This window comes from Lissotriton helveticus, chromosome 5_1, assembly GCF_964261635.1.
Source record: "Lissotriton helveticus chromosome 5_1, aLisHel1.1, whole genome shotgun sequence".
NCBI lineage: Eukaryota > Metazoa > Chordata > Amphibia > Caudata > Salamandridae > Lissotriton > Lissotriton helveticus.
In genome coordinates, this window is record NC_136065.1 from 173,226,533 (window position 1) to 173,243,654 (window position 17,122).

The following is a 17,122-nucleotide window of genomic DNA, read 5'->3' on the forward strand; positions in this document are numbered from 1 at the left end:
GTGGTAGCTGCCTGGGTTAGGTTAGAAAAACAAAGGTCAGTAAGTTTAGTTTGATTAATATATAGTTTAGAAGATTTTTCTGGGGAACTGGTAAGTGGTTGATTATGCCTTAAGGGAGTCTCAGATTTCTGGACATCGATCTTCGCTGTATTACTTACTAAGTCCTCCTTGGCTAATCCATCATCATGCAATTCAATTGGAGTTGTTTGAAACATCTCTATATTTGAATGATTATGCTCTTCCAAAGGGAAGATCCTAGATAGGTCAATCTCTGGATTTGATAGTAACTGATTTTGGTCAATTGGTTCAAGTAGTTGTATTGACTGATGTTCACACTTGTTAATTGGGAGATTTTGCTTTTTTCCTTCTTCTAAGAGTGACTGAGAAGTGTGGTTTTTCTCTGAGAGAGTAGAAAAGTATTTGGTTATTGCCGGTGTATTGGAAATTTGTCCTGGTTTTATTGATTTATCTACACAGTTTCTAATAGCTGCATCAGTTCCCATGCGTTTCATATAAATGGTTCTTGATCGCAGTTTTTTTAGTGCCATCATTTAGAAGTTTATAATCCAGGTAATCTGGTGGTCCTAATCTCTTAAATTCCGAGTTAGTGGGGTGGCCCGTCCCGTCCTCGGACGGCCACAGACGGCCCGCCCTTTGCCCGGGCTTAGCCCGGCGTCCCGCTAAGCGTCCCGCTAAGCGTCAGGTGATTATATTAATAGGAGGAGCTTGGGGCGGGAAGAGACTCCAGGTGCGCTCTGTTGGTCAAGCGCTGCAGCCTGGGTCTCGCAGTCCCAGCCCCTGTGGTAGAACAGCCTCACAAGCGGTTTCAATTCCTTCCTGGACTCTTGGTCAGCAAACAAGCAAAGGAGCAGTCAGATGCTCTAAAACACAAAGGCAAAGTACAGCTACGAGCGGCCCCCGCGAAGCGGGGGCCGCGAGTTGTTGAGGAAGTGGGCAGCCAATCACAGGCCGCTCTTGAGCAAACAGCCAATCAGTGAGGAGCAGGGGCGGGAAGAGACTCCAGGTGCGCTCTGTTGGTCAAGCGCTGCAGCCTGGGTCTCGCAGTCCCAGCCCCTGTGGTAGAACAGCCTCACAAGCGGTTTCAATTCCTTCCTGGACTCTTGGTCAGCAAACAAGCAAAGGAGCAGTCAGATGCTCTAAAACACAAAGGCAAAGTACAGCTACGAGCGGCACCCGCGAAGCGGGGGCCGCGAGTTGTTGAGGAAGTGGGCAGCCAATCACAGGCCGCTCTTGAGCAAACAGCCAATCAGTGAGGAGCAGGGGCGGGAAGAGACTCCAGGTGCGCTCTGTTGGTCAAGCGCTGCAGCCTGGGTCTCGCAGTCCCAGCCCCTGTGGTAGAACAGCCTCACAAGCGGTTTCAATTCCTTCCTGGACTCTTGGTCAGCAAACAAGCAAAGGAGCAGTCAGATGCTCTAAAACACAAAGGCAAAGTACAGCTACGAGCGGCTCCCGCGAAGCGGGGGCCGCGAGTTGTTGAGGAAGTGGGCAGCCAATCACAGGCCGCTCTTGAGCAAACAGCCAATCAGTGAGGAGCAGGGGCGGGAAGAGACTCCAGGTGCGCTCTGTTGGTCAAGCGCTGCAGCCTGGGTCTCGCAGTCCCAGCCCCTGTGGTAGAACAGCCTCACAAGCGGTTTCAATTCCTTCCTGGACTCTTGGTCAGCAAACAAGCAAAGGAGCAGTCAGATGCTCTAAAACACAAAGGCAAAGTACAGCTACGAGCGGCACCCGCGAAGCGGGGGCCGCGAGTTGTTGAGGAAGTGGGCAGCCAATCACAGGCCGCTCTTGAGCAAACAGCCAATCAGTGAGGAGCAGGGGCGGGAAGAGACTCCAGGTGCGCTCTGTTGGTCAAGCGCTGCAGCCTGGGTCTCGCAGTCCCAGCCCCTGTGGTAGAACAGCCTCACAAGCGGTTTCAATTCCTTCCTGGACTCTTGGTCAGCAAACAAGCAAAGGAGCAGTCAGATGCTCTAAAACACAAAGGCAAAGTACAGCTACGAGCGGCCCTGTGTTGCACAAACGGGACTACATTCGGCAGCGCTATAAAAGACGTCACTGATGTTATCTGCCACATTTGCTTTACTTAAAGCTGCTGTTTTATAGAGACATTAAGCATTGCGCCTCCGATACTGCATTCAGCAGGAAACAGTGCAATAACAACATCCTGCAGTATCTTATGTGGCTAATGGAGGTCCCTTAAGAACTGCAGACAGACACCTAGTAACAGCCTGTGGTACTGAACCCTTTAATACGTTTCTAATCGGTAACCTTGCATCTTCGTGTCAATTTCTAAAGATGTCTCAATTTTTGCAGCAGATCATGTATATGTGTACCTGTAAAGCGTGAGCATTGCCGTTCATTTAAGATGTAGGTAGTTTATTCAGGATGTGAGGTTTCTACCTCCTGAACATCATTGTCTCAAACCTGGACATTGTTTACTAGTGGCCTTCTAGCGATATGCATGCGCCTTTGCTTCGCAGATTATTCTCAATAGATTTTTGATGTTTTGTAGCACGCTGCAACGTCACCATTGTGGATACTTAGAGGTCTAGATTGCAAAACAGATAAAAACCGGTCAGTAGTTCTGGAGGAGCTGCTGAGCATTCTCTCATTCGAGGAAGCTGGTACATCACCGCATGGAGGGGGAGAGGGCGGCTGGGGGAGTGGTCTAAGTGCACTATAAAAACATGTGAACTGTGGCAGGAGGTGCAAAGCTGTGACGCGGGGTGGATGACCAGCGCTGTGGGATCAACGAGGGTGATGTGGATAGGAGCCATGAGCCTCCGTTATTTACGCATAGCAGTAAGATAAAATAAAAATACAAATTCCAGAATGCTAATTTCTACTAGCGAAAAATCTAAACCAGGGTTACAAGTCATTGGTGACATGAGGCAGCTTATCTTGGTTTTGTGTTAGGATGGGAGGAAGAAGTGAGGTTGCCAAAATGGTGCTAGCTGAGAATCCCACTTATAACTGGAATGCAGTATGAGAAAAATTAGGAATCTGGGGGAAAAGGCGGGCGAGGGAGAGACACCGGAGATATTGTTTAAGGGCAGGCACTGGATATTGACTAAGGACCTTCACCAGACCTTCACTGTACTTTTTAAAAGAAACAGGAAGGATAATTGTTATTGTTACTATAAGTACTAATAAATTAGTTACTCCTTAACGATTTCAGGGTGACCCACTTCGTGCTATTTCCCAAACAAGGAATGCATTTGCGAGAGCCGAAACCTAATATTTAACGCACCCCGATTGCTACCTTTGGCAACCCAGCGTTCTAATTGATCTAACGGCAAAAAACACTACCCTCCCCCACATTAAACCTACCATTCTAGTAAAATTCAAATAGGAACTGGGACCACCCAATAACTGAGTTCTAGATCGAAATTAAGTTAACACCTTCGGTGCTCATGACGAGCTCAGCTCGTCATGAGCCACGGCGCTCCGGTGCTCCCGTGGAACGCTCAGGTGCGGGGAGAATTCCTCCGCTGTGCTGAGTGTTCCACGGGAGCCAATGCACCTGTGGCGAGCACCGGAGCGCCGTAGCTCATGACGAGCTGAGCTCGTCATGAGCATGCGGGCGCTTTGCGCGTCCTCTCCCCCCCAGCACAGCGGGGGAATAACCCCCGCAGCGAAGGGGCTAAAAAGATTTATTGCCGAATTCTTAATATAAGCGATAGAGAATTATGACTAGATTGCCATGGAGGCTCAAATACAAAATACGAGATCATGAAACTGAGTAAAAATCCCTGTTTAGCTCTTCAATCTCTCTAGATTCTAGTGTCAAACTTGCAGAGTGTACTGACAACAGTCTATGGGAGATGAAGAAAGTCTCAAGTAAAATGGACAGTCTTGCTAGGAAAAATGAGAAGTCACCCCAAACTTTCAAAACTATGGAGTTTGATACACATTTTATGCACAAACAGTTGGCAAAACTGAGGATTCAGCATGACATGATCATGGTTAGATCGTACTGGCAAATCAAAATCAACTTTGTAATGCTTAAAACTCTTAGCACTAACCCATTTCTTAAGGTAAAAACACATCTTCTGTTTGCCGCCTCAGCAATTGCACTCTGGAGATATACAATACATTATGAAACAGTTTGCAAACAAAAGCTCATATGTTCTAACCACAGGCCCACAATGGAATTTCCAGCAGCTAGTCTCTGATTAGGAAGGGGGAATAAACAAGAGCAAATTGAGCAGAACTCCAAAAACGTTATCCATTCAAATAAATGTGGCATGACCATACTAGGTTATTAATCAAACTTCTAATCATAATTTAGTTGTTCCAAGTGCATCTTCATTGTTTCATCATTCGACCATATATATGACTAATATCACTAATTTTCACAAATGATTTGCCCCCCAAAATCTGCACGAGAAAAAACTTTAACACCTTGCTTCACCTGGTTTGCTGTGCACATTTTTCTATATGTAGCTTGTCAAATGAATGCATGTCACTACCCAGTATCTGGGCATTCCTCATGCATGCTAGAGTGCTGTGTGAATATAAATAATGTTTTCCACATGTGCATATCGAAGGATGGAATACGAGCATTATGATAATCTACTCTTATTCTTACTCGGTTAATAGGCAGTCACATGTTTCCTGCATTGCAGCAAGGAGGTCTCCATGTCTTCATGTTTTTGTAATATCTATTTATAGTGAATCTGACTGACATTAAGAGGACATTTAGTGGGTCTTAACTAACCCCATACGGGGTAAGTAAGACCTGTCCTGACAATAGTCCAAGATCCTTAGGAACAGTTCATACTAGGGTGAAAACATGTCAATCTAATTGAGTAGGGTGTATGGAAGATGAGGGTAACCTAAAGAACGCAACACTTTTGTAACCATACCTAGGACTTCAAAGATAAAGGGAAACTGGATTTTCCTAAGGTATTTTCATACAATCAGACCCCATCAGGTAATACCCTACAGTGCTCCCTGGAATATGATCGAGCTCATCCTGGTTTATAGGGACCAGGATGAAACCCGATGATGAAGCATGCCACTAATAGTGTGGATGAAGGTCTTACTTTTTTTTTTTTTTTAAGGAACAAGGATTCCTGATGTTTTCTCTACTATTGGTCCATCTGTAGATAAGTAGGACTATATGATACCTGGTTGAGTAGTATTGAACTAGGGAGACTGTATCCTATACCTCCACATAAAGTCCTCTCCACCACTAACAGTTGAGCCACCTTGGTGGGCCTTCGTGTGATCTTATCCTGTATCTTTCATCATGAACATTATTCAGATTGGAGCAAAGAAATGTCTTAATGGCCTAGTCTTATTCCCCGAGGGGCAACAAGGAATTGACCCTCAGAAAATTGTTATCTTGATACATTATTGATTTAGGCACTTGCAGCAGGGGTGGTCTCAGTTCCGTTGAGTAGTTGGTGGTACACCTATTTGTGAATGAAAATTCAACTGTAGAGTCAGAATCTATTGTAGCTTTCCTCTTTATAGTGTTGTTTAAATGGAATTTTATACTCCTTGTGTAATGATTATTATTTTTCTTTCTCTTTTTCTTGTAGGGATTACATGGGTATGTAATACTACCTAGGAGTGGCACAAGAGAATAATTTAAGAGTACGGTGACATAGGTATTCCACAGATTATTGGTTTACTGTTATGAATTGATATATGATTGTTGGACCAAATTAAATATGTTTGTTTGTTCTTGGAAATTTACATCAATTTTATTAGAATATTTCCAACTTGGGCTTAACTGTTTGTTACCGTTAACATGTGTAAACAAGTTCTTTTCAGCATGAGATTGGTACCAATCCATTAGTACATTGCAAACCCTGAAGTATTACATGTGTTCGCCTCAGGCTTCTAATCTGTACTGAACAAGATGTTTGCATTTCAATTTTATAGGGCCTCATATTGTGTCCTGTTACTATTTTGATATAAACAGAAAGAAATTACACTGTTTTCACTTCCAGTGTGCGCAAGATTTTGGCCGAAATACTTTCAGTCTCTATTACTTTGTTGTCTATAGTAAGCATTTCCACATGACATTACCTTTGGAGGGTTGATGCTTATTTCCCTGAGAAGCATTTATATTGTAATATTAGGCAATACCTGGGAGCAGTTTTGCACTAGTCTTGGAGAGCAGACAGGGTGAAACTACTATGCGTATGCTCTGAGGTAGGTGAACACTAATTGTGATATTCACGGTTAGGTATTGGGGAAAGAAGGCATAATGACATATTGGTTGTTGCTGTTTAGATGCTTACTGCATGTGCTAGCTATAAATGCCTGAGACAGATATTGACTGACAAGTAGACAAGACAATCCAAATGCTGCATTTTGTTAGTGTACAGCTGCTGAGTCACAATGATAAAGCTGACCTTGCACAATGCCTTCGCCCAATGTGGACTTTGAGAAACAAATGAAGTAGGCAAAGCTTAGACCACAAATGGGTGTGACCTTTATTCATGAAGCCTTCCTGATATCTTTGCAGTGGTGGAAATGTCACCCTTGAAGAAAGGCTTACTTCTCCCACCAAAGACATTATGCAAAAATCTTTGACAACCAAAACGCTTGGTAGATTTACGTTTGAAAACTCATGTGCACGCCTCCTTGTGGAACTCCCTCCCACTACATGTGACGCAGGAGAATGACTTCGTTAGATTCTGAAAATCGTCATACCTCATCTATTCGCCCTGGCATTTAGTTAGTGCTACCATCTTCTTGTAATTCCTTCTTAGTCATTCCTTGAAGTCCTGGCTTGTTGTTCATGTAAGACTTTTATATGCTGTCCTTACACTTAGCTTTGAGGGCTTTTTACTGCATTGTCATTTTTTGGGTCACATCGGGTGCCCTTGGCACTTTCTAAACCTATGGGATGTACAACTGGTTCGCCATCACCAGGTTCTTGTAAAGCACTGTCCGGAAACCCACTAAGCTTTATCTACCCACACCTCCATAGTGTCCTGAGGCCACTGCTGATTAGTTAATTATAGTTTACTAAAAAAAACTCAAATACTTAAAAAATCTATTTATTTCCAACATCTTGTAATAATCCGCCATTCCATAAATGCTTTTGCGAGATTCGTGACATGCAGTTGTGGTATATGAAACTTTGTGTGTGTGTGTTTGGGCATGCACTTTTTCTTGATTCTGTTGTGGCTTGTACTTCCATTTGAATTATATCTGTAACTGAGAGGCTGCCTATTGAACTTGGACCTAATTGCAACAATGCATGTTAGCTGTCCGTATATTACAAAGTTTGTTTACATGCAAGTTGACGCTCATTTTAGGCCATGCTCTAGGATAGCTGGCTATTTTCTGGGGTGATTGAGATTAAATGTATAAATCTAAACATTTTATACAATGCAAGGGGTAACTTGCTATGACTAAACAATAAATATGTCCTTATGTGTGTTAGAAATAAATCTCATAAAAGTAAAAATGTCATGACCAAAAATATATTGTGACTTACTGATTTCTTTTACAGGAACAATAAATATCGCTTTGAGCATGGCACTACGATGTCTAAGCCAGATGCATACTGTTTTGTGTAAATCTGGTCCCCTACTTGGGAGACCGGCTTTGAGAGCACATGCAAGAGCTACAGCCGCCTCCCTGAACAGCTGCCGGCAATGTGTTGGCATACAGGAAATTCAGGCAAGGCACCTGGCAACCAAAAAGAGCAAAGGTAACCAAAGTTTTAAAAATTAAGTATTCACAATTATATTTCTCTATCTTTTCATTGTTGTTCTTGCCACTTCCATATTGTAGAGTCACACTCAGTGTGACTACCTGAAACCTCTTGTGCAGGAACCTTGTATACTCCTCTCCTTAATGCTAAAAGTACAGTACCTCTGTCAGTAGTTGTCTGAACCTTCTTCCACATGTAACTGGAAACTGGGGGAATCTTGGACCTTGCATACCTTAGTGTTAACCTCTCATCCCCTTTAAGCATACCAGTTAGGCAGCAGTATACCCAAGTTATGAGACAGAGCCCTTCGGGTCAGGATCCCTAGGTAACTCCAAGGGAATCAGTTTCAGCTACTGGGTTATCTCTTAGACCTGAAGCACAGTTGACATCTGTATAATCTTTAGCTCCAATTGCTGCAGCTCTCTGTCCCTCACTCTTCTCTACCTCACTCTTCTCTACCTAACTCAGTATGTGTTTTATTCGCAACAGGCATGCTTCAAACGCTCCTTAATGCTATTGGAGTGTGAAAGATAAACCGCACTAGCGTTCTGCCAAGACTGAGCAGTGTCAAAATATTATGAAAGGGGGGATTCTTATGTGCCCCGTTTTTTGTTTTGTTTTTGGGTTTTTTCCACGAATAACTAAATTGGGCTTCTCATCGAACTTTTGATGTCAGAATAAAATTTATATTGAAACTGAAAATTTTACATCTTGGACACGTGTTCTTTATGTTATCATTTTCAAAAATTTGAATTCTATGTTTTGAATTTTGTCCTGAGATCCCTCATAGAAACAGAACTATTTCTAATGTTTGTGAAAGATCGAATGCATCCCTGGTGGAACCTTTGGATTACACGTAAGCAACCATTCCTTGCAATGTATTGTGAAATGAGTAGTCTTTTGTTGGAAGGAAAGTTTAATAATTGGGATGAGACATGCCTTTTCTGAACTAAGGCCCAGATATACAAAGAGTTGTAAATTTGCTGTGTTACGCTGCATGAACTAGAGAGAAAAGAACTGTACCTTATCTACAAATATTTGGGGCGGTTCTACTCTCTCCCTGCGCTGGCACAAGTTGTGGAGCCGTGCGCCAACTCAGGCGCTGTTGTTGACTGTACAGTTTTTGTGCAGGAACGGTTACCTTCCTGCACAAAAAGTATACCGTAAGGCGATTTCTTTTATGCATGTGTTAGTGATGCAAAGAGTAAAGTAACAAAAATAAAAACGCTAAATAAAGATATTTCTCCTCGATATGACGGCCTCGGTTTGCCACACAATTTTGGTTTAAATCCATGCTTACAAGCCTTTGTTGATAAGTGTTTGCATTTAAATCTCTGGATGGATGCACAAAAACTCCCATGCACCACCCATAGAACACCTCCCTGAACCAAAGTTATGTAAGGCAGAGCATTGACTGCGGCGTTGCACTAAGTTTAGTTACAAATCAACGCAAATTGTGACTTGCTTTGGTTTGTAAATCCTAGCAGAAGAAAAGTAACGCAAACTCTTTGTAAATCAAGGCTTGAGTTTCAAAGGTATGTTCAGAATAAGTTCAAGTTCGAGTATTTGTATAGCGCACTGCTCACCCAGAGGGTCTCAAGGCGCTTGGGTAAGGGGTTCATTATTTGTCGAATAGCCAGGTTTTAAGTTCTTTTCTGAAGGAGAAGTGGTTCTGAGTAAGGCGGAGGTGAGTGGGGAGTGAGTTCCAGGTCTTGGCAGCAAGGAAGGAGGAGGATCTGCCACCCATGGTGGATTTTCGGATGCGCGGGACAGCGGCGAGGGCTTGATTGGACGATCTTAGTTGGCGGGTGGGTTTGTAGAATGACAGTCGAGTGTTGAGGCATTCGGGTCCTAGATTGTAGAGGGCCTTGTGTGCGTGGGTGAGAAGGCGGAATGTAATCTTTTGTTGACGGGAAGCCAGTGAAGGTCTTTTAGGTGTCCGGTGATGTGGTCTTGGCGAGGGATGTCTAATATAAGTCTCGCTGATGCGTTTTGGATGCGTTGGAGTTTTTTCTGTAATTTTGCTGTGATTCCGGCGTATAGTGTGTTACCATAATCCAGTCGACTCGTGACCAGTGCGTGGGTGACGGTCTTTCTTGTCTCGAGGGGGATCCAACGGAAGATCTTTTTGAGAATGCGAAGTATGTTGAAGCAGGAGGATGAGACCGCGTTGACTTGTCTGGACATCGAGAGAGAGGAGTCTAGGATGAAGCCAAGGTTACGTGCATGGTCTGTGGGTGTGGGTGCTGTGCCCAGAGCGGAAGGCCACCAAGAGTCGTCCCAGGCAGAGGGGGAAGATCCTAGGATGAGCACCTCCGTTTTGTCTGAGTTGAGTTTTAGGCGGCTATGATTCATCCATTCGGCTACTTCTTTCATGCCTTCGTGAAGATTGGTTTTGGCGGTGTTAGGGTCTTTGGTGAGGGAAAGGATTAATTGGGTGTCGTCGGCGTAAGATATGATGTTAAGGTTGTGATGACGCGCGATGGAGGCGAGTGGACTCATGTAGACGTTGAAGAGGGTGGGACTGAGTGAGGATCCTTGTGGTACACCACAGATGACTTCAGTGGCCTCAGAGTTGAATGGGGGAAGTCGGACTCTTTGAGTTCTCCCAGCGAGGAATGAGGTGATCCAGTCCAAGGCTTTTCCTTGTATTCCGATGTTGCTGAGGCGATGTATAAGGGTGCTGTGGCAGACTGTGTCGAAAGCGGCGGAGAGGTCGATTAGAATGAGGGCCCCTGTTTCACCGTTGTCCAGTAGTGTTCGGATGTCATCAGTCGCTGCAATGAGGGCGGTTTCGGTACTGTGTTTGGCTCGAAACCCGGATTGAGATGGATCGAGGGAGTTGTTGGATTCAAGGAAGGCGGCGAGCTGGTTGTTGTCGGCTTTCTCGATGACTTTGGCCGGGAATGGGAGGAGGGATATGGGGCGGTAGTTTTTAAGTTCAGAGGGGTCTGCTGTGGGTTTCTTCAGAAGGGCGCTGAGTTCGGCGTGTTTCCAGCTTTCTGGAAAGGTGGCAGAGTTGAACGAGCAGTTGATGATATCACGGAGGTAGGGTGTGATGATGGAGTCCGCTTTGTTGAAGATGTGGTGGGGGCAGGGGTCAGTTGGCGAGCCAGAGTGGATGGAGTTCATTAGGCGGATGGTGTCTTCAGTTGTGATTGGGTTCAAGGCGGTAAGGTTGTTAGTTGGCGGAGTAGGATCTGAGGGGGGTGGGGAGGGTTGAACGCTGGGAGTATTCTTGAAGCTGTTGTGGATGTCGGCAATTTTGTTGTAGAAGAAGGAGGATAACGCATCGCAGAGGTCTTGGGAGGGAGTGATGTCGTTAGATGCTGCGGTGGGGTTGGTGAATTCTTTGACGATGTTGAAAAGTTCTTTGCTGTTGTAAGTGTTGTTGTCGAGACGATCCTTGAATGCTGACTTCTTGGCGGATCGAATCAGTTGGTGGTGTTTGCGGGTGGCTGCCTTGAGGGTGGACATGTTGTCGGTGGTTGGGTTTTTTCTCCATGTTTTCTCCAGGGTGCGGCATAGCTTCTTGGATTTTTTAAGGTCATCATTGAACCAAGGAGCCTTTTTGCTGGCTGATTTGATCTGGTGTTTTTTCAGGGGTGCTAATTCGTCAGCACTGTGGGTGATCCATTGCTTGAGATTGGTGACCGCTTGGTTTGGGTCCGATGAGAGGGTGGGAGGGTTTTGGTTGAGTGATGTGAGGAGTTGGTCGGAGGTGATTTTGTTCCAGTTTCTCCGAGGAATAGGTTGTGGGCGGTTGTGGGTCAGGGTGGTTTTGTAGCTGAAGTGAACACAGCTGTGGTCCGTCCAGTGGAGAGCTGTGGTGTGATCGAAGGAGATGTGCTTGCTGGAGGTGAAGATAGGGTCGAGCGTGTGTCCGGCTACATGGGTGGGGGTGTCAACAAGTTGTTTGAGTCCGAGATTGGCTAGGTTGTCCAGAAGGGTGGTGGTGTTGCTGTCGTGTTTGTTTTCAAGGTGGTAGTTGAAGTCTCCTAAAAGAATGTAGTTCTCGAAAGCGAGGGCATGTGGGTTGACGAAGTCGGTGATGTCATCGCTGAATTGACTGCGGGTACCTGGAGGCCTGTAGATAAGGGTGCCTCTAATTGTGGTCCTAGGGTTGGTGTGGATCTGAAAGTGGAGATGTTCGGCGGTTGCAAGATTATCATCGGAGCTGGTCGTGATTCTGATGGTGTTCTTATGGACGATGGCAATGCCTCCTCCTGTTTGATTGGTGCAGTCTTTATGGGTAATCTTGTAAGCGTCCGGTATGGCTATGGCGATGTCGGGTGCTGATGATGTGTTCATCCATGTTTCTGTAAGGAAGGCGATGTCCGGTGACGCAGTGTCGAGTAAGTTCCAGAGTTCTGTTGCGTGTCTGTGGACCGAGCGGGTGTTGAGCAGGATGCACTTCAGGCGGTTAGAGTCGGAGCTGTGTGTGGAGGGTGTGGATTTGGTGAGGGTTCTGAAGCAGTTGAACTTGCAGGAGAGGCAGGCGAATGGGCCGTGGGTACGTCCTGGGGTGGCTTTGCAGCATTGTGGTGCGCGTCCGGGGTTGAGAGCAAGTAGAGATGCGGCATCATATGTGACTCTAGTGGGCTGGGTACGGCGGGGACCAGGGGGTCTGGCGCTGGGCGCGGTCCAGGCGCGGACGTGCGTAGACGGGCTTACCTTTGGCGCGCCTTCGGCGCGACCGCTGCGCGTGATCGCTGCGCGTAAATGCATCTGTCATAAATGGATAGTGGAGGGGGGCGGAGCGTGGGAGGGTCAGCTGGGAGGCGGGAGCGGGGAGGAGACAATGGGCAACAAGTAAACACAACAAAATGGCAGAGAGGTAGCGTGATCGGAGCAGGGGCACCGTCGGAGTGAGAGCGGAGCAAAATTAGCACACCAATCCAAAGTAAACACTATTCCTGTACTTAGTAAATAACGCAATGCAGGGCCAACGTGCAGGACTCAATGAAAAAAAAAATGTTAAATCGCAACGATACCAGGCGCTATGTAAGTCGAAGCGCTCCAAGTTGTAGGCGATGTAGGGGGTGTCCAGGAGCTCGGTCAGGCAGGCGGAGTGGTCAGCACGCGGAGAAAAGCGTCTCTTGGCAAGCAGTGGGGGGAGCGACCGCTATGGAGCAAGTCCAGACTGTCAGAATAAAGGATGACATGCAATATCCCACATAAAACAAAACATTAACGGAGGGTGTGCACACATTCTTTGGCAAAAAACTAGCAAATGTTGTCTGCTATATGTAACAAGCATTAGGAAAGCCAATATTTCGTGTTCCGGAACACACCCGTAGGGCAATCGCCTTATTTGATGCCAAAGTTGCCACGGGGGGACAAATGTCGATGATCCTGCTTGACGCTGAAAAAGCCTTTGACCGCGTTTCATGGGAATTTCTGTGGGAAGTTATGAAATGCAATCAGTTCGGCTCCAAATTTATCCAATCAATTAAATCAATGTATTTCCGCCCCAAAGCAAAAGTCTTAGCAGCAGGGTCGTTATCAGGGCATATTAACATCGCCAGAGGCACTAGGCAGGGGTGTCCTTGCTCACCCCTGCTTTTTGCTTTATATATTAACCCCCTTATTTTGAAATTATTAGAAAGCAACATTTTCAAACCTGTTATTAGTCATCACTTTGAAACTAAAGTATTGGCCTATGCCGATGATATCGCGGTCACTACATCTAACCCGATTGAGGCTATTCGTGAAATAGAGAAACTAACTACTGAATTCGGATGCTGTTCGGGCTATTCTCTCAACAAAGGAAAAACGATTATTCTGTGTACCGATAACACAATCTGTCTGGATCAACGAAGAGCTAAAAAGCCCGGCCATGTATCTGGGTGTTGTTCTGTGCACAAATATTAAACTATTACCAAAAGCCAACTTTGATCCGTTAGTGGCTAAAATTAAGAATGATTTCGAAAGGGTTAATAGCCTCCATCTTTCTATCGTAGGAAGAGCAAATTATGTAAAAATGAACACACTACCTAGATGCCTCTACTTATTCCGAGCCATCCCACTAGCCATTGATCAAGAAATGCTAGTATTGATCAATTCACTCATATCGAAATTCATTTGGCAAAATGGGAAGACTCGGAGATCACTTGCACTTTTATCACTCCCGTTGGACAGAGGCGGCCTTACTGTACCTAATATAATTTTATATCACTGGGCAGCCTTTCTAAAACAGCTTACTCCCATGATTAGTGAATATAGCTTAGAGAGCTTGGAAGGTTTTGAAGAAATACCCTCAATATATGAGCTTCTCGTAGGACACGAGGCTAAGGGCTTACTTCTCCGGAAGACCGAGGCAAGAAATTATAAGGATTTTAAGGGAGAAGTAATGACTAGTGCACGAAGAATTTGGAATAAAGTGGCCAAATATATTCATATCGGGAAGATCAACCGATATACGCCGCTCTGGCGCTCTAATTTTATTCAAGGTCAGGATTTCGCTTTGGTTGCGAAGAAATGGGACAAGTTGGGAATCAGAACAATTGGTGAGTTTCTAGTAAATGGTTTTGATACTACTTTTTTTGATTTGAAAGTTAAATTTAATTTACCATATGGTGACTTCTTAAAATTTGCACAGGTATTTGCTACATTGAAAGCCAAAGAGTCTCTAATTTCTCTTCATAATATTGAAATTTTGGATGCAATACCTAGAATAAACACCAGGATTGGAACTCTGTATAATATTCTCTTGAGTAAGCAAAAAGATGACCTTGAAAAAACTGAAAATAAATGGGTTACAAAATTAAACAATTCTAATGTAGATATTGATAGAGTGCTAGAATTAGGCCAGAAGTCACTTATGGCTAGTAATCTTAAAGCGCAACTATATAAAACCATATTCGAGCTTTATTTTACTCCTGCTAAACTATTTTCGTGGGGTAAACGTGAGAATGATTTATGCCCTAGATGCACGCAAGGACCAGCAACCCTCACTCACATGTTTTATAATTGTCCTGAATTGATGCTGATCAAAAATATGTTATTATCCTTTTGGGAACAAATATTTAGTCATAAAATACCAGAATCAGAAACTTTGTTTTTACTAGGGCATGATTATTCTTTAAATTTAACTAAACCTGAAGAACATTTAATCTTTATAGGTATAGCAGTATTAAGACTAATTCTATCTGCCCGCTGGAAAGAAGCAGACCCACCTAGTTTCCAGACGTGGCTAGCGCGTTTCCTAGCGGTTTATAGATTTGAAACCGCTATATTTGAAACAAGAGGAGTAAAGGCTAGGGCGCGCGGAGAAGCTCTCTCGCGTCCAATTGCCAATTGGAAAGCGGGCTTTATTCCCAGTGGTATTGGTTGATCTGAAATTTATGTACTTTTAATTTATGTTTTATGTATATAGCGATGTATTTGGATGTTTATTCTGCTTAATTTAATGCATTATTAATCGTTCAGCTTGTATCAATCTGTTTCACCTCCTGTACGATCTATTTATATTGTGTTATTTTCTGTAATCTTTGCAAATTAACTCATGCTTTTTCCTGGTTTAAAAAAAAAAAAAAGGAAAGCCAATATTTCTCTCCTATAGCAGAGCTATTAGCTTTGTCAATGTCTTTTAGTCATGTTTTACAACAGCACGGCTGCTGTGTACCATAGCTGAAAGTTAGAACAACAAACGCGGTCAGTGCTAAGTGCAGTGATCTAGTATGGAATTATTTTCTGCCTTCACAAAAAAATGTTAAAGTATCTTATGTCCAAAATGAAGTTCGCCATGTTGGCCTGGCGAGAAGACTTCGCCAAAAGGGCCATGCAGAGAGCTCAGCAGTGTCTGCATCTTTGTAGCTCCTTGAAACCTGTTGGGGTGACCTTTTTCGGCACTTTTTTCCAGGCTGGACAGGAGCGAGCAAGCAATGAAGGGGGAGTGAGTGCTGTGCAGACGGGGCCAGCAACAACAAGGGATGGGTGGTCCTAACAAGCAATAACACAGGAGGACTGTGGGGGGCAGATAAAGCAACAGTTCAGTGTGTGTGTGGGGGGGAGGTGTGCAAGTAAATGGGGAAAAAAGTACCTCTGAAAGCAGCGAGCAGTGGACTTAAACTGGTCAAGGGAAGCAGTACTTGGGCAGTTCTCCAGGGTAGGTACAATCGCATGACGAGGAAGTAAATCCGTACTCACTGCCCAAAGAAGATAAAGGACCTGAGAGTGATGACTAAGCTAACCAATGGTAAGCAGTGCGTGGGCCCTAAGCCCCGGTAATTAAACAAAATGTCTTGCATCTGACTGCGATACCTAAAGTATACAGTGTGCGAGCAAACTGTCAAAGGCGAATGTGTCATCCTAGCATACTGAAGGGCAGTAAACAAACAACAAGGTCCCCAAAACATTTAGGGGAGCTAGGGTGAAGGTAGGAGAGTGTTTAATGAAGGGGCGGGGATGTGTTCTGCCTGAGGTGGTAAAAACTTTACAACGCAGTCTTTAAAAGACAGGTAAGTACCACACAGGTATATATTTGTACTTTTACCATGCAGTACTTTAACATATAAGTATTTTTTTGTTTTAAATAACATACTTTTTATGCTATTAAAAAATTTATTTAAGGCTTTAGGGATGGGTAGAGTTGAAAGGAGGTGAGTGACTTTAAGGTTCAGGGGTGGGTAGAGGTAAAGGTAGGTATGTGACGGTGACTTGAGGGCTTTAGGGGTAGGTAGAGGTAAAGGGAGATGACGGAAACGGCAGCAAATCTTAATTCATAAAAACAAATCGGGCTTGATTAGGAGTCTGGTGGTCCACGGACCGCCAGACTCATGGGGGCATGGCGCTGTTGGTTTCCCGACCACCCTATTATGGTTATGGCAATCGGACCTTCACAGCGGCCAGGGAACTTCCGTTCCCTGGCAGTGTTGCGGTGGTCAGAAGGCCACAATATTTTGCGGGACCGCGCGGTCCTACCCAGCATATTACGCGTTTCCTCTCCGCCCACAGTGACATGGCGGAGAGGAAACAAAGAGGGCCCTGCAGGGCCCGTGCCTCCTCTGCACGGGTATACATACAGGGGGCACAACATGTGCCCCCCTGTATGCATGCACTCCAGTTCCTGCACAGCATTGACTAAACAGTCCACGCCGTGCAGGAACTGTTTTCAGCTTTGCCATTGCGGTGCCGATTTTCAGGGCACCGTCATGGGAACGGCCGCCAGACAGGAGGAAACTCCTAATCTGTCGAGTGGCCCGACCACGGCTTTGGCACTTTAGCGACAGGGTGGACCCGATGCTGCATCACCAAAGTCTTAATCAGGCCCATACTATGTGGCCATGGTCTTTGACGAAGCAAATCTGTTAATGGCTTCATCATCAGTTAAAGCAACAGGCAGCAGAAATGTATGTTTCAGAAATTGGTCACATGCCACAAATGTTGTTATTGCTAGTTGTTTGCATCCAGCTCTTGAAA

General features: G+C 44.8%; 1 protein-coding gene across 2 annotated transcripts in view; it reads left to right on the forward strand.

Annotated features, from left to right (window-relative positions):
* Positions 1-17,122, forward strand: part of MRRF (mitochondrial ribosome recycling factor) — a 139,901-nt gene that overhangs the window by 48,182 nt on the left and 74,597 nt on the right. For both annotated transcript variants that reach the window (XM_078641973.1, XM_078641974.1), the window contains exons 2-3: positions 5,565-5,633; positions 7,496-7,696. In XM_078641973.1, coding sequence (XP_078498099.1) covers positions 7,519-7,696 — 178 coding nt within the window. In that variant the 5' untranslated portion in view covers positions 5,565-5,633; positions 7,496-7,518. The remainder of the gene's footprint in view (positions 1-5,564; positions 5,634-7,495; positions 7,697-17,122) is intronic.